At 41.8% G+C, this 25595-nt stretch overlaps 1 protein-coding gene across 3 annotated transcripts in view; it reads left to right on the top strand.

Annotated features, from left to right (window-relative positions):
* DSP (desmoplakin) overlaps positions 1–23663 on the top strand; it is a 53174-nt gene extending 29511 nt beyond the window's left edge. Inside the window, exons 15-24 of one of the 3 annotated variants that reach the window (XM_053396940.1) lie at positions 1028–1239; positions 2087–2253; positions 2891–3029; positions 3396–3589; positions 4660–4822; positions 5169–5252; positions 6267–6374; positions 13629–13727; positions 15431–17725; positions 19753–23663. In XM_053396940.1, coding sequence (XP_053252915.1) covers positions 1028–1239; positions 2087–2253; positions 2891–3029; positions 3396–3589; positions 4660–4822; positions 5169–5252; positions 6267–6374; positions 13629–13727; positions 15431–17725; positions 19753–22959 — 6668 coding nt within the window. In that variant the 3' untranslated portion in view covers positions 22960–23663. The remainder of the gene's footprint in view (positions 1–1027; positions 1240–2086; positions 2254–2890; positions 3030–3395; positions 3590–4659; positions 4823–5168; positions 5253–6266; positions 6375–13628; positions 13728–15430; positions 17726–19752) is intronic. The other 2 variants (XM_053396941.1, XM_053396942.1) reach the window with 2 other exon arrangements.
* Positions 23664–25595: the final 1932 nt, after the last annotated feature.

Here is a 25595-nt window from a genome sequence, read left to right as displayed (position 1 = left end):
GAGTTTGCTTGTTGTCCTCTTCCCTCCTCACCGCTTCTTCCTTTTGTGTCATGCCTTTTAGACTGAGGGCCGGGGCTGCCTTGTTCATTACTGAGTTTATGTAAGCTGCTCTGGGAGCTTCAAATCTAGCTCAGTTTGGTCTGTGCTGACTGGCAGGAACCCCAGGGTTTCTGAGACTGTTCTCCTCCAGCCTTACCTGGAGATGCCAGCGATTGAACCTGGGTTCTTTTGTACACAAAGCATGTAATTCACCACTGAACCATAGCTCTTCCCCATAGTTTGCTCATAGGTAGGCCTCCACTTCACCAAAAGGCTCAATGGGTACACGTAACCAAATAATAGCACACTTGAAGTCTGTGTGCAGGTAATTGGGTGCTGACCGCTATAGACAAGCACATTTTAATCACCTAGAACAGCCTTTCTCAACCTTTGGGTCCCCAGATGTTGTTGAACTACAATTCCCATCACCCCTAGCTAGCAAGGCCAGAGCTCAGGGATGATGGGAGTTGTAGTCCAACAACATCTGGGGACCCACAGGTTGAGAACTGCTGATCTAGAACATGGATAGGCAAACTAAGGCCCGGGGGCTGGATCCGGCCCAATCCCCTTCTAAATCCGGCCTGTGGACAGTCTGGGAATCAGCGTGTTTTTACATGAGTAGAATGTGTCCTTATATTTAAAATGCATCTCTGGGTTATTTGTGGGGCATAGGAATTTGTTCATTACCCCTCCAAAATATAGTCCGCCCCCCCAAGGTCTGAGGGACAGTGGACTGGCCCCCTGCTGAAAAAGTTTGCTGACCCCAATCTAGAACCTCACCTGGCACACGCCCAATCGCTTGCATGTTCTTTTGCCAGGTGATGGGGCAGGAGAAATGAAGGCAGACTTATTCAGCAGTGCATACAAGTTGTTCCCTATCCACAGCGCATTGTTTGCCATGACGTCACACCACCTCAATTCACAGGGGTTAATTTTCCAAAAAAACGAAAACTGACTCACTGGTTGTCCCCCCCCTTTTTTATACCAGTTGTGACAACTGAAGTCACTCACCTGGGCTCATCCCAGCAAGTCCAGAATCAGAAGCAGGAGCTAGAGAAGCATGAAGCCTGGATGCTTATGGAACTCCAGAAGCTTCGTCGCCAAATCGAGAACTGTGAGCTCCGCATGGCGCAGAGAACCATCCTTCAGCCAGACCAAGGGGCTTCCCAGAATTTGTCCGTCAGAATCAACGAATTAGAGGTACGTGTTGATTTGCACCGGACAGGCGTAGCATGGTTGTGTGTGGTTCAGACTGAATGAAACTCTCCCAAATCCTCTTGATTCCCTCTTTTTCCACTCTTCATATTCTTAAGAAGCACCAGCAGTGCCAAGATGAATTGATATCACTAGTATAATAACACTGGTGGCATTTGTGGCCAATCTGTTGTGCAGTGAGGTTATGAGATGACGTCTATCTATGCTAGAGCAAGTATTACAGCAGCTACTAGGAGAGAGACAATAGCTCAGTGGTAGAGAGCCAAGGATCAGCTAATATGTGACACGAGAGATCTGCCTGAGACCTGGAGGGCAGTTGCCCGTCACTAGAAAATACTGAACTAGATGGACACAACATTATCACAATAAAACACCCATCAACTCCACTTGTTTATAAGCAGCGCAGCACATTTAATATCAGTCACTGAGAAGACCCTGCCCCTGTCAGTCCTAACAACTCTCTGGCAGACTTTTAAAAAATACACATTTATCTCATCCAATCAGAATTTCTTAGCTTGCAAAGATGGCCATCTTTCACAGCTGGTGGATCTGGTGCCTGAACAGTATGTGTGTGCAGAGAGCTTGGAAGGATAGTAGGAAGCTTTTGGGGATTTGTACTAGAAGTTGCTTATTATGGGATTGCATACCAAAGAGAAAAGTGTCTGAACATCTCTTTCAGTCCTTTTATTTTCTTAAACATGAAACACACGTTCGTGGGGCAAGATAGATGGTACATCAATTGCAGGTTGTTAATGTGATCTTAAGAAGTGTGTGAGAATAAATAACATTTCTTCTCTCTCTCTCTCTCTCTCTCTCTCTCTCTCTCTCTCAGGGTATACAAAATGATTCTCAGGCAATAGCGGTCGCTCTCAATGGGCAGAAAGATTATCTCCCCAGGTTTAGAGGCTCTGAAAAGTATCTCTATTTGCAGTCTGAAATAAGTACCTTGTTTCAGAAACTGGAAAATATTAATGGGGTCTCTGCTGGTTATTTGGACAGGTAAGGAAACAGACAAGCAGTCCTATGGTTATCCATATTATAGGTGTGCTTTGTTGTTATTCTTTAGTGATTAGTGCTTTTATTTAATCAACTGCATGTTTTAAGGATTTAAATCCAACATACACACGTAACTATTAATATTTTAAACTAAGGTAACTCTAACCAAGGAGGTCCAACTTCTTCAGCAAAATAAGCTGTACCAAGCAGCGTCATTTATGCAGATGCCTAGTTTTCTATACTGTTGTTGACATCCATCCATCTCGAGAGATGATGGGAAAGTGTGCCATTGGGGTGAAGTCAAACCGTAACAACGCCTGCTGTAGTTGTGGAGACTGATAGAAGAGGGACATGTTTTATTGCAGTTGGGGCAGATGAAGGCGTCCAGTTTCGTTTTCTATACATATTCCTCAGTTTGCATGTGGAACAGTTTGCATGCGGGCTCAAATTTCCTTAGAATCGACTGGCGACCAAAACCAACTTCATAGAGCAATGCTATGCCTATTACTCAGAATTAAGTTCTGCTGTGTCCAGTGGCACTTACTCCCAAGCAAGGAGGGGTGGAGAGAAAAGAGACTGAAAGCAAACGATCTTTTCCCAACCCTGCATATGACCTTCTGATGGCATTGTTTTGCTACAGCTTGAATGCGCTGAGGTCCCTGCTCCAGGCAATTCTCCAAACAGAAGATGTGATCCGAGTGTTTGAAGTCAGACTTACAGAAGAGGATACTATTTCTTTGGACCCAGATAAGGTGGAAGCTTATCGAGCCTGCCTGAAGGTAAGAGAGAGGGTTTTATGTATATATCGGAGATTGAGCCATGAATTGGTTACTCACAATGTCTTAAAGACCTTGTGCTGTTTTTAAATATAGGGGGGGGGAAGCTTAATGTTATAATAGATTTGTATATTACAATTTATAATTTGGTCTTGCTTCCATAAATTAACACATTCTGTTTCCTATGAAAAAATAATACAGTTTATGCTTGTTTGTGTTCTCTAAATATTGCCAGATATGTTAAGTTTGATCATATGCAACCTATTCTGCCCTTTCTTGCAGCTGTCTGGATTATGTTGTGGTTGTGTTTACTTTATAGTGAGATCTGGGATACCGAAGATAGATTACTCTGTTGCTTATTTTTTCCAGAAAATGAAAGGAGACCTTAGTATGAAGAAGTCGCTGCTTAGTACCATGGAGGCCGAGCTGCAGAGGGCTCACCAGGTCCACTCGCAGTCTTGCCAGGCGTATCCTCTCCACGATTTAGATCTTGGAAAGTTCACTGAAAAAGTCGGGCACCTCACAGACCGTTGGCAAAGGGTGGATAAGCAGATTGATGACAGGTTTGTTTGTGATTTCTAAAGAGTAAACTTCAAATCAGGTGTTCAGTAAGCTGTAGACCTCGTGCACACATTGATGCATCTGGCAAAAAACCACACATTTAAAACTTGACTTTCTAGTTCCTGTAATAGTTAAAGGCACCAGGGATGTCAGCTGAGCCTTGAGAGTGGTTTGCCTTTTTGCTGCTCTAGACTCATAACTCTGGGGCTGTGCCAGCTCTTTAGCCATAGTTAAGGAAGTCCAGGATAACATTAGGTATGGTTTGTCAACCAGCTACAGACCTTGGTTGACAAGCAACTTTTAACCATACTTAATAAGCCAAAGTTAAGCTGCTGGGCTGGGTTCATACATAGCACCAAGTCATTTCTAGACTGAACTGATAAGTGTTTGACTTGAGATCGTAGTAGCTGAAAATGTCCTTCCCTAGGAAACTACAGCTACTTCTATGAAGATTCCAGTTTATATGTTATGTTTAGAATGGAATGTCACACAGAATGTTGGAGGAGGTAACACTTCCCTGACCTTCTGAGTTGCCACTGTTTACGGGAAAGGAGAGGGGTTGAGGTAGACTGCAGGTCAGTGTGGAACAAACACACTGACAGGAGCGCTGGATTGGCTCTGCCAGTGTGTTTGCACAATTCTGACCTCCCTGCAACTTCACCCTTCACATTCTCCCTCCCGGTAAGCAGCAGCAATTCAGCTGGTGGGAGGTCAGCTGAGTGCCATTGCTTCACTGCGCTATCCACTACTGACTGGTGGCTTTTAAAGCAGAAGGCTTTTATGTTGGCATATGTCAATCTATATTGCAACTGTTGCATGGTTTGCAGATTTTGCAGATATTGCATGATGCGTGCATTAACTTGGAGCTTTTTGAAGTAGCAAAGTGGATCTCTTTCTGTTCTTAGGAGGCCATATGCTTTGTGTAGTGGTCCTAGGATTAATTCTGCTTGCAAAGACCTCTGTCTCACATCTGGAAGATTGCTTTCAATCATAGTGGGCAGCACTGGGCTGCATAGACTAGTGATGTGAATTAGTTTAAGGCAGCTTCATGTGTTGCTACTTTGTCTTACAGGACCTGGGATTTAGAAAAACAGGTGAAGCAGCTGAAAACCTATCGGGATCTTTACCAGGCTCTGAATAAATGGATTTGTGATGCCAGGCGCCGGCAGGAAACTATTGAAGCCATGAAATTGGGAGATGTTAGCACTGTCATGAGATATCTGCAGGAGCAAAAGGTATTGTCTTGCACTTAGTGTTGCAAAGTGTTTCCCCTAAGTAATTTGGCTGATGTCAAACCAACTTAGATTCGGCGAAGTATTAGGAGTTTGTGTCAGAATCCCTGCTAATGTAATAATGATTAAGGGTGCAAGTTATGAGCTTGATGTCCTGATTTCAAATCCCACCTCAGCTAAGCTTGCTTTATACATCTTTGTCACCACAATTGTCTCTTGGGATCACCATGAGAGATATAGTATCATCAGTGGAGTGATTGACAAGTGTTGCCATTCTCCTGAACCAAAAGAAGACTTGACGGCTAGAAATCTGATAAAATTAATATTGTGGGGTTGTTGTTTTTTGCAGAACTTACATGCTGAAATAACAAGCAAGCGAGACAGAGTGGAAGATGTGATGAAGAATGCAGAGGTGTGCTCAGCTGCAATCAAGGTACTGTTATTTTTGAACATTCCCCTAAGAATATATCTTTTCCTACAAGAGCTTAATCCTGCAAGGCTCCCTTCTCTCTTCTTAATCCTAGACTAAATCCTTCTCACTCTTCACACACTCACATTTCTCAGCACAATAGGCTCAGTTCCTGGGCAAACCAAAGTTTACAAGATACAGACCCACTGACAGCCTCTGTATTTCTGCAAGTCTATCCATGATAGTCTGGCTGGTCCAAAACTTCCAGGGCAAATTTGGAAAAACACAAATGCTGACAACAAGCTGAGGTGGCTACGCCAAGGGAAAGAAAATACACACAGGATTATCTTGTGATTTTATTTTTATTTTTGTGTTTCTAGTAGTTCTGTTCAGATTGCAGTACTGAGCATACTTCTAGAAAGCATTTGAAAAAGAAAAAAATCAGTGGGTCTTATTCCCAAATCATTCTGTCATACCCCTGTCTGGGTTAATCATGGGGCTGATTTTTGGAAGTTTAAGACATGTCATTTAAACCCCATTGATCTGCTTGTACAATCAATCCTTTTTTGTTGCCTTTCATTCAAAGAGTTTTTAATGCAAGTTGTGGAAAAAAGTTTCTCTACCTTACTTCCAGAATGTCTGGTTTTAAATGCATTTCTTATTCTTCTTTTCAGCAACTACTCTCTCTTCTGACCCTCTACCATACTGATTCTTAAAATCAGGATTTGGGGTTTTATTTATTATCTGTCTGTCTAAAACACACTCTTCATTACAAATGCAGTTCCAGAGCAGCTTGCAAATTTAATACATCACACAGAGACTAAAAACAAGGGAGGTATTTACGACCAGCCAGCTAAAATAAACATCAACACTGGCACCAAAATTCCACCAGAAACCTGGGCAGATAACCAGGTCTTCAGCTGGTGTCAAAAGGTTGAAAGAGTAGGTTATTGCCTTCCTGCAGTTCTGAAAATCCAGGTCAGGAGGCATACGGTGGCTGTCTTTACAAAATGAATTGTGTTTTCTTCTCTTCTGCAGGATTATGAACTGCAGGCTGCAGCTTATTGCTCAGGACTGGAGACTTTGCTGAACATCCCCATTAAGCGCAGCATGGTCCAGTCTCCTTCAGGGCTAATTCTGAAAGAGGTAAATGATAATAAAGTGCACTTTCATGATATTTTTTTTTTTATAATATTTTTATTAAACAATTTTTTTTATATATAACAGAAACAAAACATACATGAACAAACATTCAACAATAATAAAACATAAAACAAGTACCATTTCATAACCCAATTTCTAAACCTTACTTCCTCGACCTCCTCTTACTTCCCGTTTCTGTATTCCAAATTCTTACAGTTATTCAGCGAAATCTTGCCTTATTTTATTATAAATTTATGCTAATCACCCTTATTCTCTTTGTCATAACCATTACTAATAGTAACCATTTGTTTTAATCCAACATCATTCTAACTGTCTCCAATTTTATAATATTTCTTTAAATAGTCCTTGAACTTTTTCCATTCTTCTTCCGCCGCTTCTCTTCCCTGGTCTCGGATTCTGCTCGTCATCTCTGCCAAGCTCATATAGTCCATCACCTTCATCTGCCATTCTTCCAGTGTGGGTAGATCCTGTGTCTTCCAGTACTTTGCAATAAGTATTCTAGCTGCTGTTGTAGCGTACATAAAAAAAGTTGTATCTGTCTTTAACACCCCCTGGCCGACAATACCCAAGAGAAAGGCCTCTGGTTTCTTGGGGAAAGTATATTTAAATACCTTTTTCAGTTCGTTATAAATCATTTCCCAGAATGCCTTAATCTTCGGGCACGTCCACCAGAGGTGAAAGAATGTACCTTCCTTTTCTTTACATTTCCAACATTTATTATCAGGCAAGTGATAGATCTTTGCAAGCTTGACTGGGGTTATGTACCACCTATAAATCATTTTCATTATATTTTCTCTTAAGGCGTTACACGCCGTAAACTTCAACCCGGTGGTCCACAACTTTTCCCAATCAGCAAACATGATGTTATGACCAATGTCCTGAGCCCATTTAATCATACTTGATTTTACCATTTCATCTTGTGTATTCCATTTCAGCAGCAGATCATACATTTTTGACAAATTCTTAGTACTGGATTCTAACAGTTCAGTCTCTAATTTTGATTTTTCCACCTGGAAGCCTATTTTTCTGTCTAGTTTAAACACTTCATTTATTTGGTGATAATGTAACCAATCTCTCACCTTCCCTTTTAATTTTTCAAAACTCTGCAATCTCAGTTTGTCCCCTTCCATTTCCAGGATTTCCCAATATCTTGGCCATTTCGACTCCATATTTAGCTTTTTAACCGCCTTAGCTTCCATTGGTGATAACCATCTTGGAGTCTTATTTTCCAGCAAGTCCTTATATTTAACCCAGACATTCAGCAGTGCTTTTCTGACAATATGGTTTTTGAAACTTTTATGCGCTTTAACCTTGTCATACCACAAATATGCATGCCACCCAAAAATATTGTTAAATCCTTCCAAATCCAAAATGTCTGTGTTTTCAAGAAGCAGCCATTCTTTTAGCCAGCAGAAAGCTGCCGCTTCATAGTACAATTTAAAGTCTGGCAGGGCAAACCCCCCTCTTTCCTTTGAATCCGTTAATATCTTAAATTTTATTCTGGGCTTCTTGCCCTGCCAGACAAATTTGGATATATCTTTCTGCCACTTCTTGAAACAGTCCATTTTATCCATTATTTGTAATGTTTGAAACAAAAACAACATTCTTGGCAAAACATTCATTTTTATAACTGCAATTCGACCTAACAAGGAAAGCTTCAAGTTTGACCATATTTCTAGATCTTTTTTCACTTCTGTCCAAGTTTTTTCATAATTGTCTTTAAATAAATTCACATTCTTAGCTGTCATATTCACACCCAAATATTTCACTTTTTTAGCCACAGTCAACCCCGTCTCATTCTGAAACCTTTCTTTTTCAATCTGTGTTAGATTTTTCTCCAATACCTTAGTCTTTAACTTATTCAATTTAAATCCTGCCAATTGACCAAACTCTTGGATTATTTCCAAAACTCTTTTTGTGCTAGCTTCTGGCTCCTGTAATGTAAGTACCAGGTCATCTGCAAATGCTCTCAGTTTGTATTGTTTGACTCCGACCTGAATGCCTTTAACCAACTGGTCCCTCCTGATCATATTAAGCAAAACCTCAAGGACCGATATAAAAAGTAATGGGGAAATAGGGCACCCCTGTCGTGTCCCTTTTTCAATCTTAAACTCTTCTGTTACAACATTATTTACAATTAATTTTGCTTTCTGTTCAGAATATATTGCACCTATACCATTTTCAAACCCTTGGCCTACCCCCATCCCCCGGAGGTTCTTCAACATAAAGCTCCAAGAAATGTTGTCAAAGGCTTTCTCGGCATCCACAAATATCAAAACAGCCTTAGTGTTTATATTCACTTCCAACTTCTCCAAAATGTCAATTATATTCCTTACATTGTCCGACAAATGCCTTTTCGGGAGAAAGCCCGCTTGGTCCCCATGAATCTCCTCCATCAAAACTCTTTTCAGTCTCTTTGCTAAAACATCAGCAAAGATTTTGTAATCCACATTTAGTAAGGAGATGGGTCGGTAGTTCTTAAGTTGGGTCTTTTCAGTCTCTGTCTTTGGTATAAGTGTAATGTAGGCCTCTCTCCACGTATCGGGTGCCCTTTTCCCCTTCATGATCTCATTACAGACTTCCTTCAAAGGTTGTATAAGTCCTTCCTTCAAAACTTTGTAATATTTGGAAGTCAGTCCATCTGGTCCAGGTGATTTGCCCAACGTCATGTTTTGAATGGCATCTTCTATTTCCTGTATTGATATCTCCTGATTCAAAATTGTCTTACTTTCCTGCGAAATCTTTTTCAGCCCATTTTTCTCGAGGAATTGTTGTATATCTGTTTCATTCTGCGGCCCTTGTGTATACAATTGTCTAAAGTAGTTCTGAAAACAATTCCTAATTTCTACTGGGTTGCATATGTTCTTTCCTTCCACTTCTAAGTTTGTTACCGTGTTGAGTTTTTGTCTCTTCTTTATTTGCCAAGCCAATAACTTGCCACATTTGTCTGCAGATTCAAAAGACTTCTGTCTCATTTGTTTAATTTTCCATTCTATTTCTTGATTCATCAGTTCCATATATTGTGTTTGGTACAATTTAATTTCTCTTAGAATCTCTTGCGATTTTGGCTTCAATCTTAATTTCCTTTCCCCTTCTTTTATCTTATCCAGAATTTTCTCCTTCCTCTCATTTTGCTTTCTTCTCTTTAATGTATTTTGTTGTATCAAAAACCCTCTCATCACGGCTTTGCTTGCGTCCCATACTATTCTTTTTTCTACTTTAGTCCTTAGATTAATTTCAAAATAATCTTTCAGGGTTTTTTGGGCCTTTTTACAGATCTCCTCATCTCTAAATAAGGTGTCATTCATTCTCCATCTGAAAGAGCCAGTTGTTTGCTTCATCACCATCTTTACTGCATTATGGTCGGAGAGAGTTTTTGGGCAGATTTCCACTTTCTTTATATTCGACGCCATACCGCTAGTCACCCAAATTTGGTCAATCCTAGTCCATGTCATTTTGGCTTCAGAAAAGAAGGTTCCCTCTCTCTCTAGTGGGTGTTTTGTTCTCCAAATGTCAATCAAATCCATATTGTCAGTCATTTCAAAAAAGGTTTTTGGTAGTCTTCCATCTTTTGTGACTACCTGTCTTTGTGCTTTGTCCATATTTGTTGAAACTACTCCATTCATGTCTCCCATCATAATCAGTTTATAGTCCATATAGTCCGTTAAAGTCTCATGCAACTTCTTAAAGAATTCTGTTTTCCCTTCATTTGGTGCATACACCCCCACTATCAGAAATTTTTCTCCTTGAAATTGAATTTCAATTGCCAAATATCTTCCTTGGTCATCTTTAAAGATTTGTTTCGGCTGCAAATTTTCCTTTACGTAGATCACCACTCCTCTCTTTTTTACTTTATCTGAAGATATAAATTCTTGTCCCAGTCTCTTATTTGTTAACAATTTTCTATGTGCTCTTGTCACATGGGTCTCTTGTAAACAAATCAAGTCCAAATGATCTTTCTTTAAAGCATGAAATATATTTTTTCTTTTTCGGGGGGTTGTTTAGACCATTACAATTCCAAGTTAGAAGTTGCAAAGCCATGATGGGGTTATTTAATTCCTCCTACAGCTCCCAATTGTTGTTCGTCCTTTGTCGGTGGTTCTGTGTCTTTGTCTAATCTTGAAGGATGTCCTTCTCCTGGATGGGTCTCTTTCTGTAGGTCTTCTTCGTGTTCTCCCAAGAACTTGTCTTTATCACTCACTGTTTTTATTCTTCTTTTCTTGCCTTTGTATTTAAAAGACAAGCCTTGGGGAAACTCCCACCTGAATAGTATGTAGTTCCTCTTCAGTAGTGTCACCAGATCCTTATAAGGACCTCTTGCATCCAAGATACTTTTAGGGATGTCTTTAAAAATCTCAATATAAGAGTCCTCAATCCGAAGGGTTGTTTGATAATGCAGGTTCAATATTTTATCCCTCTCTTCTTTGGATCTTAGAGTTATCAAGCAGTCTCTGGGTCTATTCTTCTTCTGCCTTGTTCCCAACCTAAATGCACTCTCAATTTTGAGCTCTTCTTCTTTCAAATCTTGCTTCCAAAAATCAGAAAACTCTTTTGTCAAATAATCCACCAAGTTGTCTCCTTCTTTTTCCGGCACAAGTCTAATCCTTAGGTTTTTCTCCTTGCGTTGCATATCCTGCATAGAAAGTGTCAGTTCATACTCATCCAATTTCCTGTACACCGGTGGAAGTTTCCCTTCAACAGCAGTAGCAATTTCCTTAGCTTCTTCAGCTATCTTTCGCGTTGTAGATGAATCTTCCAATAGTTTCCCAATTGCTTCTGCATTAGAGTTCACTTTATTTCCAAGGTCAGTTATACTTTTTGTATTCAGATCAATTTTCCCAGAGATTTCTTCAATTTTCTTATTTGTTTCAGCACCTTGCTTCTTTAATTCCTCTAAAGAATCACTTATTTTTCCCAAGACCTTTGTAAACGCATCTTCTGAAGACATTGTTTTCACTCTTGCCTTTGTTGCAGCTGCAGTTCCCGGGGCCCCTGATACAGAGGCCCTTCTTTGCATAGAAGAGTCCACTTTGTATTGTCTACCAGATCTCAAAGTTGTTTCTTGTGGATCTTCTTTCTGTTTACCATCTGCCATAACAAAGTCTTTCGTTCAAGGTCATTCCCACACTCTTAAACTGTCAACAATAAAAAGTTCTCAGGTTTTAAATTCCACTTAGTTCCTGAAGCTGACCAAATCCTCTAGAGGGCGCAAAATCAGTTTCTGAACTTTAGATTGTTCCCACACTTCCAAAAAGCAAAAGCCCTCCAAGTCCCTTATTTTGTAAAAGATCCAAATTAAAAGTGTCCTGCAAATGACTTACTATGTAACCAAATACGATGTTTCAAGTTGAGAGTAACCAAAGTCTATATGTCAGTTACTTTCTAACCTTATTTGTAGCAACCGTCCTTAGCCGGTGTCTTTCCTCCGGCAGTCCGACCCCCAGGTAGATAAGCAGCGGTAATCAGTTCAATCTCCTTTAAATTAGGCAGGAAATCCCTTTGAAGCCTTCTTCCCCCCCTCCCCTGCCTTTTGGGGGGGAGTTCTTTGCTTGGTGTTGGGTTTCTTAGCTCATAAAAGCTCCTGTCAAAAGTTACAGCTTCACTGTCTTTCGCTTTAATCTTGCTGCAGGACGGTAAGCAGACTTCCTTTTTAATACTTATCCGTCTCGGTGCCCAAATTCATTAATTTTGACGTCCAATTTGTAATGCAAACTCAATCCTACTCACGGAAAGTTGCTCTCTTTTAGTCCAAAATCTTCGGAAGAAGTCAGCGCTCTCCGCTGATGGCGACGCGGCTTCGCTTCGCAGGCTGGGTGAAAGCGACTCTCAGCACCGCTCCACGCACCCCTCCGCTGATCTATAGCCTTTAAAAAGGCTATTTCACAACGTCGGGGGGGGCAAAGGTGCCCGCCGAGTCTCCAGTTCACAGGCTACGCGCCTGTGACTTTTAAGGGTCTTTGCTCCGCCGTGAGCAACAAGACCCGAACCCGCGAAGCAGATCTCTCCCGGAGCTCCGGGAGAAATCCGCCATTCAGCGCTGGCGCTAACCCGGAAGTCCACTTTCATGATAATTGGTAATGTTCTTGCTTGGTGAAACCAAGTCAGGAGGTGTGCACACAGTTCTGAAGGAAATCTATGGTGTTGTAGCCCTGGGCAGGAACCTGTTTGCTAAACCACACGAGAGACTGGTGTTCCAGAAAAGCACGGGGTGGTGTTTTGGAATGCAGATTGGGGAATTGCATACTTGGTATATATATGATATGTCAGAACCCCTCTGCGATCAAAAGTTGGTGTGTTCTAGCCTAATTTTCCTCCTTGCTGGCTGTTTTTCTGCAGGCAGGGTGGTTTAGGGTGGTGGTTGTTTTTCAAACACAGAGAAGAAGTTAAGCATGACACACTCCCCCCTAGGCTTATACAGTGGTACCTCGGGTTACATACGCTTCAGGTTACATACACATCAGGTTACCCAGAAATATTACCTCGGGTTAAGAACTTTGCTTCAGAATGAGAATAGAAATCGTGCTCCTGTGGCGCGTTAGTGGTGCTTCAGGTTAAGAACAGTTTCAGGTTAAGAATAGACCTCCGGAATGAATTAAGTACTTAACCCGAGGTACTACTGTAGTCTAAAGTGGTAAAATCTAGAAAGGGCTGCACCACGGGACGTTCCACTATTTGTAGATCAGCTCTAAATCCATTTCAACTCATTTATACTTATGTCAGGGACATGGGTGGCACTGTGGTGTAAACCACTGAGCCTAGGGCTTGCTGATCGGAAGGTCGGCGGTTCGAATCCCTGTGACAGGGTGAGCTCCCGTTGCTCGGTCCCAGCTCCTGCCAACCTAGCAGTTCGAAAGCACGTCAAAGTGCAAGTAGATAAATAGGTACCGCTCCGGCGGGAAGGTAAATGGCGTTTCCGTGCACTGCTCTGGTTTCACCAGAAGCGGCTTAGTCATGCTGGCCACATGACCAGGAAAAACTGCCTGCGGACAAACGTTGGCTCCCTCGGCCAGTAAAGCGAGATGAGCGCTGCAACCCCAGAGTTGTTTGCAACCTGGACTTAACTGTCAGGGGTCATTTGCCTTTACCTTTATACTTAAGTCAGAGTCAATCTAGGATCAGGCTGGCATTTTATTTTAAAATAATAACAACACAAAGCCCCAAGCCTGTTGATGCAGACGAAACATAGCGTTTGGGATAGGTTGACAATAGATTGCTTTTCCCTCCCTCTCCATGCAGGCTGCCGAGATCCAGTCTCGTTACATTGAACTTCTTACAAAATCAGGAGACTATTACAAGTTTTTGAGTGAAATGTTAAAGAGCTTGGAAGATTTAAAGGTAATATCCCTCTTCCTTTATGTATTGTGAATTGTCAGGTTCCTGGGCGCTTCGTAAATATTTTTGATGCTGTTAATAATACCTTCATGCAATAATAAATAACATTCTAAGGCTACACTTCTACAATGGAAACCAAATTTTCTTGCTATACACGGTTCAGCTTTTTTAGTCTTAAATTTGAGGCATGCATTCAGCAGACTCATACAATACAGCTTTTTGTGGACTAGACCAGTTTAGACTGCAGATAGAGCTGATTCCTTGTTTGAACACTGCTTCCCGTAAAACAAATGCCGCTCCCTGCACATTTAAAAATGGGCATATTAGGAAAATTTTAGAGTAGCTTTCCTGGATATGTTAGTTGTTTAGGTGCATGAAGCTTTTTTCCCCCATGAGGCATCCTTCAATCAAGTGATGGGCTCATCTGCAGTTTGAAGTTGTAATAGCTTAGAATGAGCTACTATCAGATGATTTGTTGCCTGTGTAGATTGATTCCTAGTTATTCCTGTTATAGTAGATGCAGGGTGGATAAAAAAAATATGAAAAAATCGGATTTTTAAAAATTTTAATCAGATTTTTTTATTTAAATTGGATTTTTAAAATAAAATGCTTTTGAGGAAAAAATCTTTCTAAATACAATTTTCTATTTAAGTTACATTATACGCCAAAGGCTATTCATCAGGAAATAAGGATTTGTTTTAAGTTTTCCATGAAACCTCCATCTGGTTGTAAATATTAAGATTATACCAGCAAGAATGAGTCTTTCTGTAAAAAAAGGATTTAAATCAAGTCTTACTGACTAGTGATTTAAAGCAAGTCTTACTGACTAGTGATTTAAATCAATTTGATTTAAATCAAATCCACCCTGAGTAGATGAGATTTTTCATTTTAGCTTCAGTCGTCACTCCCTCAAGTTCAGGACCCCTGAATTTGGTTTTGCCACCAGCTTTACATAGGGCATAACCTGAATTTAAGCATGGCTTTGGATGCCCAGTCTTGGCCACTGAACACATGAAGCAATAAAAACAGGAAACTCAGAATGTACATAATAATGTTCAGTTGCCGTTAAGGAACCAGTTTTCCTTCACATATTGAGATCAGCGTGCAGGGCATCGAAGAGGGAGAATAGTATTTAGTGGCCGCTGTGAGCATTAGCGCCTTCCCCTCTTTTTCCTTTTTGTATAAAGTAGCCTGTTTGTGGACACCTGGTTTCTGTACAGTTGTTTTCTATTTGGTCCAATATTGGTTCAGACATGATATGTGATCAACGAGTTTCTTTATTTCAAGAAATGTTTTATATCATGCCTTTAAAAATGTTTTCCTAGGCTAACAGATGTGTAAAAACCAGAAAAATGAACCCCAGAGCTCTGGTTTAAGTCTGCTTTCAGAGCTTGACATAGAGTAGCATATATTCCTCCAGATCCAATGTTTTCTGGTGCACTAGGACTTCTGCACTGAAAACCATGAAATATTAAAAAGGCCTCGTTGAGAATGTTAAGAGTCTTGTCCATTATGGTTAACAAGAGAATGTGAAGGGTTTTTTTAAAAAAAATATGAAATAAAACAACCAAACAGCAAAAAAGGCATTTTATTAAAATTAGCTGTGGAGTGGTGATTTTTTTGGGGTGTGTGTGTGAGTAGCATGCTGTTGGTCAAAAATGGTTGCGATAGGTAATTTTTATCTTTCATGCTTTCTGAATCTGCAGATGAAAAGCACCAAAATAGAACTATTGGAAGAAGAGCTGAGACTAGCCAGAGATGCCAATTCCGATAACAGCAATAAGCACAAATTCCTGGAGCAAAACCTACAGAAGTACCAGTTGGAAATTTCCCAGCTGAAGGCCAAACTGATGGGTTTGGAAGAGATGAAGAGGCAAGCAGAGTTGGATGGTGGCTCTGCCAAACAAAACTTGGACAAGTGCTATGCTCAAATAAAAGATCTGAATGACAGAATAACAAGGCTGACTTATGAGATTGAAGATGAGAAGAGGAAAAGGAAGCTATTGGAGGACAGATATGACCAGCAGAAGACTGACTTTGACCAACTGCAGAAGACAAGGCAGAATGAGAAAGAAAGCCTTGGTTGGCAAAAGATAGAATCTGAGAAAGTCATCAAGGAGAAGGAGTACGAGATAGAAAGGTTAAGGGTGCTTCTCCAGGACGAGGGGAATCGGAAGAGAGAATATGAGAATGAGCTGGCTAAGGTAAGAAACCAGTTTAATGAGGAGATGAGTAATATAAAGAACAAGTATGAAACCGAGATTAACATTAAGAAGACCACCATCCACCAGATAGCATCCCAGAAAGAGGATGATGCCAAAAACCTCCGAGCCCAGATCGATAAGCTGCAGAGAGAGAACAGAGATCTGAAGGATGAGATCATCAGGCTCAATGACAGCATTTTGGATGCTACAGAGCAGCGGAGGAGAGCAGAAGAAAACATTCTTCAGCAGAAGGCTTGTGGCTCGGAGGTGGCTCAGCAGAAGCAACAGATCGAGCTGGAGCTGAAACAGATCATTCATCTGCGCAACGAAGACAACGCGAGGTACAAGCAAGCGCTTGAAGATGCTGCTTTGACCATCCAGGACAAAACCAAGGAGCTTGAAAGAGTAAAGATTCAGCTGCAGGAAGAGGCTAAAAGCCGATGGGAACTTGAGAATGAATTGGCTAAGGTAAGGAACAGTTATGACGAGGAAATTATTAGTTTAAAGAACAAGTATGAGACTGAGATTAATATCACAAAGACCACAATAAATCAGGTGACACTGCAGAAGGACGAGGAATCCAGTAATTACCGAGCACAGCTCGACAATGTCGTGAGAGAAAATAGGAGCTTATGTGAAGAAATTAGGAGACTGAAGAACACTATAAGTCAGACATCGGAGAACCTTAGACAAGTGGAAGAAAATGCTCACCAGCAAAAAGCCATTGGCTCTGAGATCTCGCAAAAGAAGCAGCAGCTTGAGATTGAGTTAAAACAGACTGTCCAGAAATACTCTGAGGAGACCATGCGTTACAAGCAGTCTCTTGACGATGCTGGGAGGACAATTAAGGACAAAAACAAAGAGATTGAAAAGCTGAGAAAGTTGCTGGAAGCAGAAACAAACCAGAGGAAATCTATGGAGGAGGAGAATATCCGATTGCAAAGAGTCCAGTACGATTTAGAGAAAGTGAACATCAATGCCACAGAGACCATCAGCAGGTTGAAAGTCCAAGAGCAGGAACTGGGGCGGCTAAAAAGCGAATACGAGAGGCTTGCCCAGGACAAAAAAGGGAAAGATCAAGAAAGCACAAGGCTGCAGGGCACGATGAAAGAGCTGCAGCAGCAGAAACGCAAGCTGGAGGAGGAGCTTAGTAGGCAGGCTAGAGCCATAGGAGAAGAAACTGCCAAGAGGAAGGAAGTGGAAGCAGAGTTAGAATCTATGAGGAGGTCTTACAGAGAGCAATCTGTCAAGATCACAAACCTTACTCAGCAGATAGAGGAGGTCTCGATGGTCAAGAAAAGGAGTGAAGATGACTTGAAGCACCAGAGAGAGGTGCTAGATGGTCAGATGAGGGAAAAGCAGAGATACTTGGAGGAGATAAGGAAGTACACTTCAGAGATCGAAACCTTGCGCCGCCAGGTGGTCCAAGAGCAAGAGAATCTAAAGCAAGCTCACATGCGCAACGAGCACTTGCAAAAGGCTATTGAGGACAAGAGCAAAAGCCTCAATGAGTGCAAAATAGAAATCGAAAGACTTCAGTCTCTTACCGAGAACCTTACAAAAGAACACTTGATGTTAGAGGAAGAGCTGCGTAATGTGAGATTGGAGTATGATGATCTAAGAAGGGGCAGAAGTGAAGTGGATGAGGAAAAAAATGCCACAATTATTGAACTTAAGAGTCAACTACAAACAAGCAGCAAGCATACCCTGGAACTTCAGGGTCTGATAAATGGTTTACAGAAAGAAAGGGACAATTTGAGACAGGAAATTGAAAAATTCCAAAAGCAGGCTATGGAGGTATTCACAAATATTTGATCACAACTTTACTGTCCCTCAAATAATTCAACACCAAATGCATTTCCAACCAATCATTGGACCCTAAATTTATGTATATTGATTTTAATTGATTCCTTTTTAAATTTGATATAAAAATTCCAACTGGCTTCTAAGTGCAGGTCTCTTACAGGCATTTGATTGGCCACTGAGAGAACAGGATGCTGGACTAGATTGGCCATTGGCCTGATCCTGCAGGCTGTTCTTATGTTCTTAGCTGTAGGCCCAGATTTGGGTCGCTTCTAGACTAGTGCAAAGGAGATATAAATCTTACCTAGCATCTACTTTTGTTACCGTTGGTGCTTAAAAAAATCTTTGGGTGATATGTCATTCCAATAGAATTTAGCATTTTTCCTATGGAAAATTGGTCAACTCTTCATCATCCTTAGAAAGGAGCAGGACTTTGAAGACCAGGCCATATTTCCAAAATCTGTTCTTACAGAAGCTACCCCCTGAAGTTCGGTTACTCTGACATCTCAACCCCCAAAGAGGGGTATACAATATGTTATTCATGAAGTTGCATATTGGAGCTTATCCTTATCTCCTTTGCTCTTCTCATTTTTTATTTTGCTGTAGGGTAGTATATGTATATACATATACATACATACATGTATACCTTAAAAAGTGTACATATGCAAAAGTGTATACATAGTTATACTGGTGTTGTATATTTGGCATACATTTTATTGCTGCTTATGTACCTGTATATTGTATAAAATGCACATTATACATAATTATATATGTGTGCATGCTATACATGTCACTGCTTTTATTTCTTTCTTTAAAAAAGAAAGAAATCTATGAGTCACAATCCTGCATAGAGTAGAGCATACTTAAGCCTTTTGACATTGCCTCAAGTGTGCTTTCTTCTGTGTTGGAGTCTGGCCATTTTGCCTAGTAGCTTGGGCTCATAATTTTCAAGTAAAATGATAGTTAGGTTTCCGTGTCTTCGTTTACTAGGAGCAACGCATCAGGCATTGCTACAGTTCAGCCTCAATTCATATCAATTCACTCATTGAAATGAATGGAGAGCCTATCTTAAGCAATGTTTGCTGAACTATATTGGTTTGCTAGTGCAAGATTGGTCCAAAAGCAGTATTTTCTTCAGTGGGGTATCGGTTTGCTCTCATTGTGCCCCCCCTAACACTTGTAATTCACATGTACATTATTATCTATGTACTTTTATTCACTCAGATTCATCACACAAGATACGTGATGGAACTTTATCCATTAGTCTAGTTGTAGTCTCAAAACGAGCGCTTTCTTAAAAGAAGAATCAGATTGTGGAATTAAATAATTAGATTTTTTTGTTTTGTTAATGTGGGTAAATCGGCTCCAGGTAAGACCAGTCTGGATTTGATGTCGTGGTACATATGTTTTGTAAAACAGAGCAAGATGAAGGTCCCCTTTCAGTAGACACAAGATTTTATCAGGGGCAGTACTGAAGTGCAGGCATCCCAAAATACTTAGCTTCTGCTAGACTACTGTCAAAATCAAGACTGTATGTCGTATATGTGTACAGGTGGGAAAGGGAAAATATTAAGCACTGACAGTACAATCCACCCCAAACTAAGTATTTTTAATTCCTGTTGATTTCAAAGGGAAGAGATAGGATTGTGCTGCAGTCCTATACACGCTTGCCTGGGAGTAATCCCCATTTAATTCTGTGGGTCTTACTTCTCAGTAGACTTGTATAGGACTGCGCTGTTAAACACATGCTTAATCTTTCCACTGAAACAGGCAGGACCCCAATGTGCTGGGTCATGCCCCAGACTCTCTTGTTAGAATTATTTTTAGCCCATTTCTATCAGTGTGCTATCCTGTATTAATAAAACAAATCCACAGCTGTATCCAAAACATCAGATTTATTACTCAGGGCCACAGTTACCCAGTACCCCTTACAGGGTAGGTTGAAATATAGGGAATATAAGATGTTAAGAAGAGGCACTAATTTTCTCCTTGTTTATTTCTTTCTTTAAAAAAAACCATAGACATCCCATAGGATCCAAGAATCCAAATCCCAGTATACTCATATTATGCAGGAACGAGAAGCGCTGCTGATAAAAATTAATGCCTTGGAACAAGACAAAGCAAGGTTGCTGAGGTTGGAGGAAGAGCTGAATCGGGCCAAAGGCACACTGGAGTCAGAATCCCGCTTGAAAATGAGGCTGGAGAATGAGAAGCAGCAAATCCTGAACGACTTAAATCAGTGGAAGAGCCAATATTCCCGGAAGGAAGAGACAATCAGGAAGATTGAGTCCGAGCGAGATAAGAGCGAGAGGGAGAAGAGTGCCTTGCTGATAGAGATTGAGAGGCTGCAGGCAGAGATGAAGAGGATTGAAGAGAGGTACCGCAGCCGCTTGGAAGAGACAAGCAGAAAGAGCCAGTCGGAGATGGAGGCTGAGCGCCTGAGGTTGCAAAGGGAAATTGAGAAACTGAAGCAGCGCCCATATGTGGCCAACAGAGTCACCCAGACAGAAGATGACTTTGCCATTGACCCTTCCAAATTACTCTTCAATGGCCTGCGGAAAAAAATAACTGCTGTCCAGCTGTACGAATGCCAGCTGATAGACAAGTCCACCCTGGATAAGCTGCTGAGGGGGCAGAAATCCGTGGAGGAAGTTGCTGCTGATCTCGAACCCTATCTCAGAGGAGCTGGGGCTATAGCCGGGGCCTCTCTTAGCCCTAAGGACAAGTATTCCCTGGTGGAGGCTAAACGGAAGCAGCTTCTCAGCCCAGAGAACACCGTCTTCCTTTTGGAAGCCCAGGCAGCCACCGGAGGTGTGATTGACCCCCACCGCAACGAATTTCTCAGCGTGGACAGTGCAGTTGCTAGAGACCTGATTGATTTTGATGACCGGGAGCAAATCTACACCGCTGAAAAGGCTATCACTGGATTTAAAGATCCCTTCTCAGGGAAAACCGTGCCTGTGGCACAAGCCATCGGTAAACAGCTTATCGACAGGGAGACCGGGATACGTCTCCTTGAAGCTCAGCTAGCTGCGGGAGGAATCGTTGACCCCATCAACAGTGTGTTCTTGCCGAAAGACATCGCTTTAGCTCGTGGGCTGATTGATCGAGACCTGGTCAGATCCTTGAACCAACCTCAGAGTTTAAATAACTTAATTGACCCGATCACCAAGAAGGCCATAAGTTACACGAAGCTGAGGGCGAAATGCAGAATCGAACCACACACTGGTTTGCTCCTCCTTCCCGTGCAGAAGAGAAGCATGTCATTCCAAGGCATCAGGAAGCCCATTGACATTTCTGAGTTAGTAGACTCTGGCATCATTCGGGAGTCGACGGCAAATGATCTGGAAAGTGGAGTAATCACGGTTGAAGAAGTCAGCGACCGAATCAAAGATTTCCTCCAGGGCTCCAGCTGCATAGCTGGCATTTATAACGAGGCCACCAGAGAGAAGCTTGGCATTTACCAGGCCATGAAAATAGGTTTGGTTAGACCAGGAACAGCTCTTGAGCTTCTGGAAGCCCAGGCAGCCACTGGATTTGTTGTGGACCCTGTGAACAATTCACGACACACGGTGGAAGAAGCTTACAAAAGAGGCCTAGTTGGAATAGAATTTAAAGAAAAACTCCTGTCTGCCGAAAGAGCAGTCACTGGGTACAAAGATCCCGAAACAGGAAACATCATCTCCTTGTTCCAAGCAATGAACAAGGAACTCATTGAGAGAGGCCATGGGATTCGTTTGTTGGAGGCCCAGATAGCCACTGGTGGGATCATCGACCCGAAGGAAAGTCATCGGTTGCCAGTCGGCACGGCATACCAACGTGGCTACTTCGACAAAGAGCTGAATAACATTCTCTCTGATCCCAGTGACGATACCAAAGGCTTTTTTGACCCCAACACAGAAGAAAACCTGACCTACTTGCAGTTGAAAGAAAGGTGCATTGTCGATGAAGGAAGTGGGCTCTGTCTCCTGCCCCTGAGAGAGAAGAAGAAAGTGGTGCAGACTTCGCAAAAAAACACCCTCAGGAAGCGCAGGGTCGTCATCGTAGATCCAGACACAAACAAGGAAATGTCCGTCCAGGAAGCGTACAATAAAGGCCTCATAGACTATGACACTTACCTGGAGCTTTCTGACCAGGAATGCGAATGGGAAGAAATCACTATAACGGGTTCAGATGGGAGCACAAGAGTAGTGCTTGTTGACAGGAAAACGGGCCACCAGTATGACATCCAGGACGCCATTGACAAAGGCCTTGTGGACAAGAAATTTTTTGAGCAATACCGTTCCGGGTCATTAAGCCTCACTCAGTTTGCAGACATGATTGCTTGCAGGAATGGCGGTGATGAAGTTTTCAGACACGAGTCCATTCGTTCCCCTACGGTACTGAGTATCAAGAGTTCATCTATCAAGCTAAAGAGCAGCTCGGGCTCCGGCTCGGGCTCCTTTTCTGAGTCCCTCGAGGAAACTACTCCAATCGCAGCCATATTTGACACAGAAAATTTGGAGAAGATCTCCATTTCAGAAGCCGTGCAACGGGGAATTGTTGACAGCATTACTGCCCAGCGTTTGCTGGAAGCCCAAGCTTGCACTGGAGGCATAATATGCCCTGTCACAGGACAGCGACTTTCCCTTCAGGAAGCGGTCGCCCAAGGCCTCATTGATCATGAGATGTCAACACGGCTGAAGCCAGCTCATAAAGCCTTCATAGGGTTTGAAGGCATCAAGGGCCGAAACAGAATGTCAGCCGCAGAGGCTGTGAAGGAAAAGTGGCTCCCTTACGAGGCTGGCCAGCGCTTCCTTGAGTTTCAGTTTATCACCGGAGGTCTCATTGACCCCGAAGTTCGTGGGAGAATAAGTACCGAAGAAGCCATTCGAAAAGGGTTGATTGATGGCCGGACAGCCCAGAGGTTACAAGACACCAGCAACTATGCGAAGATTTTGACCTGTCCCAAAACAAAGCTGAAAATCTCCTTCAGAGATGCAATGAATCGTTCGATGGTGGAAGACATAACTGGGCTCCGGTTACTGGAAGCTTCTTCGGTTTCATCCAAAGGCATCTCCAGCCCATACAATGTCTCTTCGGCACCAGGATCGCGCAGTGGATCGCGCAGTGGATCCCGCTCAGGCTCGCGGAGTGGATCCAGGAGAGGAAGCTTTGATGCAAACACGAATGCCTCGTATTCTTATTCCTATACAACTGTCAGCAGCAGCAGCTCGCTTGGGCGCTAGTCATTAGCTAGCCAGCCTATCTGAATTTTGCAGGGGAAGCATCTGCTGGGATCTGTATTCCTTCTTTGTTTTAACAAACAGAAAGAAATGGTTGTTGGTGATATTAGCACTTGCTTGGGTGAAATAGTTAAGCTGCAGAATAGAAGCCAAACCCAAATGCCACTAAAATAAATCTTTCTGGATGGGATGCTGTGCTTCTCCATACATGTATATATATATACAACTCACTTGCATGTTTGCATGCTTTCTAAATGTCTTGGGTGCAGACTTCTCATAGTAAATGGAGGAGGCAAGTTCTCTCTCTGATGTTGGTGTGCAAGCATCTTTTCTCATGTATTTAGCATTTGCTTTTGTCCCCTTCAAATAGTCATGCATGGCCACAAACTATTATCCCAGGCTTCATATTGTTTTTTATCAGTGTTGATGTTTTTAAAGCCACTTTTTTATCAATGTGGATGTTGCACTGCACAACGGTGATGGTCTGAAAATCCTCTCCAACAAATGTTATACCCAATTGTGCTATGCTATATTCTCATTTGGTCACACTGCTTTTATTAGGGCAGATTTATTAGAATGTGCCTTTTCTTTTGCTGTGGCCAAACATTTCTATTCATTTTTTGCTTGCTTGTAACCCGGGTAATACCATGCAGGCCCATATGTGTAACATTTACTATTCTGGCAATAAAAAATAATAATTAACCACCTTTGATTCCTTTGTGGTAAATATCTTGACATTAAGTGTTTGTTTTGCGTGCATTCTTGGCAGTGGCTAAACTAGCTGCAGTAGTCGACTGCATAGTGAGTACTGCGAAGTGGAGGTTCCCTTAGTCTCACATTTAATGGCTGCTTCAGATCTCAGCTGTAAATATCTGTGGTTGTCAAGGAGGCTAGGCATTAGACATGCACTTTAAATTCATGGTGGGAATATGATCATTAGAAACCATGGAAGTGGATAGGAAGCCATTGCCAAGTACATTCCAAATTGCTTCTGGTTTCCTATCGGTGAGCAGTTTTCTAGATCTACACCTCCATTGCTAAATGCTGAAGTACAGATGTGGAGAACTGCATCCATTCATTTAAAACTTACTTGATCATAGGAACATAGGAAGCTGCCTTATATCAGACCAGAGTATTTGTTCTATCTAACCCAATACTGACCGCTCTGACTGGCTGAAGTATCTTTTCCATCACCAGAGTCTTAGGCAGAGGTCTTCTCCATTACCTACCATCCGATACTTCAAAAACAAGGGATTTGAATCTGGGACCTGCTACATCATATGCTCTACACCTGAGCTATGGCATCTTTCTTAGCTCTCTTCTGTGGCAAACCATCAGTGAGCTTAGCATGAGAACAAATTTCTTTTCTCTCGGAAAAGCAAGACACGGGTGGCTTATATCGTAGCCACCATTTAAAGCATCCTTTATGTATCCATCTATTGCAAGAACTTCTACTCAAAAAACAGCATTGCTGGAAAGAGCAGGGGAACAAAGCACAGGAACCCTTGTTAGCGTGCCTGTTTTATAGTGGTTACTTATCTATACCTGATGGGGATACACCTGTGATTTGGGGAGACAGCACACTTTGACAATACGCAAGTTAGACAAGGATGCATATAGTAGAAATTAGGGACAGGAGGAAAAATGACACTTGCCATTTTTACTTACAAATTATCATAATCTCATGTTGCAGTGTTCCAACACATGTCAGCAGAATCTTCTATAAATAGGCAACCCCTTTACTAATCCAGGATGAGAGGGTGGGTGCCATAGTCTTACTTCTCACAGTCCAGAAACACCTGGGGGACCACTATATCCAGGGGAGCCTAGTGGAATAGCCAATTTTGGAACAGCCAAATTGCAGAATAGCCAAGAAATCCTGGATGAAGAAACAGAAATTAACAGGGTCATCCTTCCTGCTACCTGGTTTCTGAGTGCGAAGTGAAAGAATATTCAGCCATTTATTTACGTTAGTAAAATATGGCATATGCAATCATCCTTGGCTCCTTTGGTAGGGTGGGATATAAATGAAATAAATAAAACACAGTTATCTTAATTTTATCCTTGCAACAGCCTTGGAGGTTTGGGATGGAATGCCATAAGGCATTCGATTTATTACCTCAGTGAGAACTAACCTGTATTCTTGGCCACAATACGTCTTTGTGTAGAAACTGATGCACCTCTGTCCAGACTACATACCCCAAGACAGACCTGCTACATATCAGCCAGTATACAAATATACAAAGGATGCTTTGGGAAACAATGGCCAAAATGGTTGGCTCAGCTGCCTGCAAAAAACAGCTGTGGTTAGGTCTGGTTGCTTTATTCTAAAGTGGATGCAGAGTTTCACAGAAGGTAGTTGAACATAATGGGGAAATGGAGTAGCACACTTAGACATTTGCCTCGTAAACTCTGGAATCTTACCAGGTCCAGGGAGGCCTGAACCTAGTTTTCTCCATTCACTTTTCTGCCCATTTCCTCCTAGATAGCAAAAGCATATCACGCAAAGTTCCATGAGTTGAAATAGATGATTTAAATGGTTAAGTAAAAAGCTTTGGAGTCCTTACCTTTGTCTGCATCAGCCCCTTTAGCTCCAGGATGGCCAGTAAGTCCCATTAGTTCAGTCAATCAACACAGAG

The sequence above is a fragment of the Podarcis raffonei genome, chromosome 7 (genome assembly GCF_027172205.1).
Source record: "Podarcis raffonei isolate rPodRaf1 chromosome 7, rPodRaf1.pri, whole genome shotgun sequence".
In the NCBI taxonomy this organism is placed as follows: Eukaryota; Metazoa; Chordata; class Lepidosauria; order Squamata; family Lacertidae; genus Podarcis; species Podarcis raffonei.
Note: the sequence above shows the minus strand (reverse complement) of the source record. Positions and strands in the feature narration are given on the sequence as shown.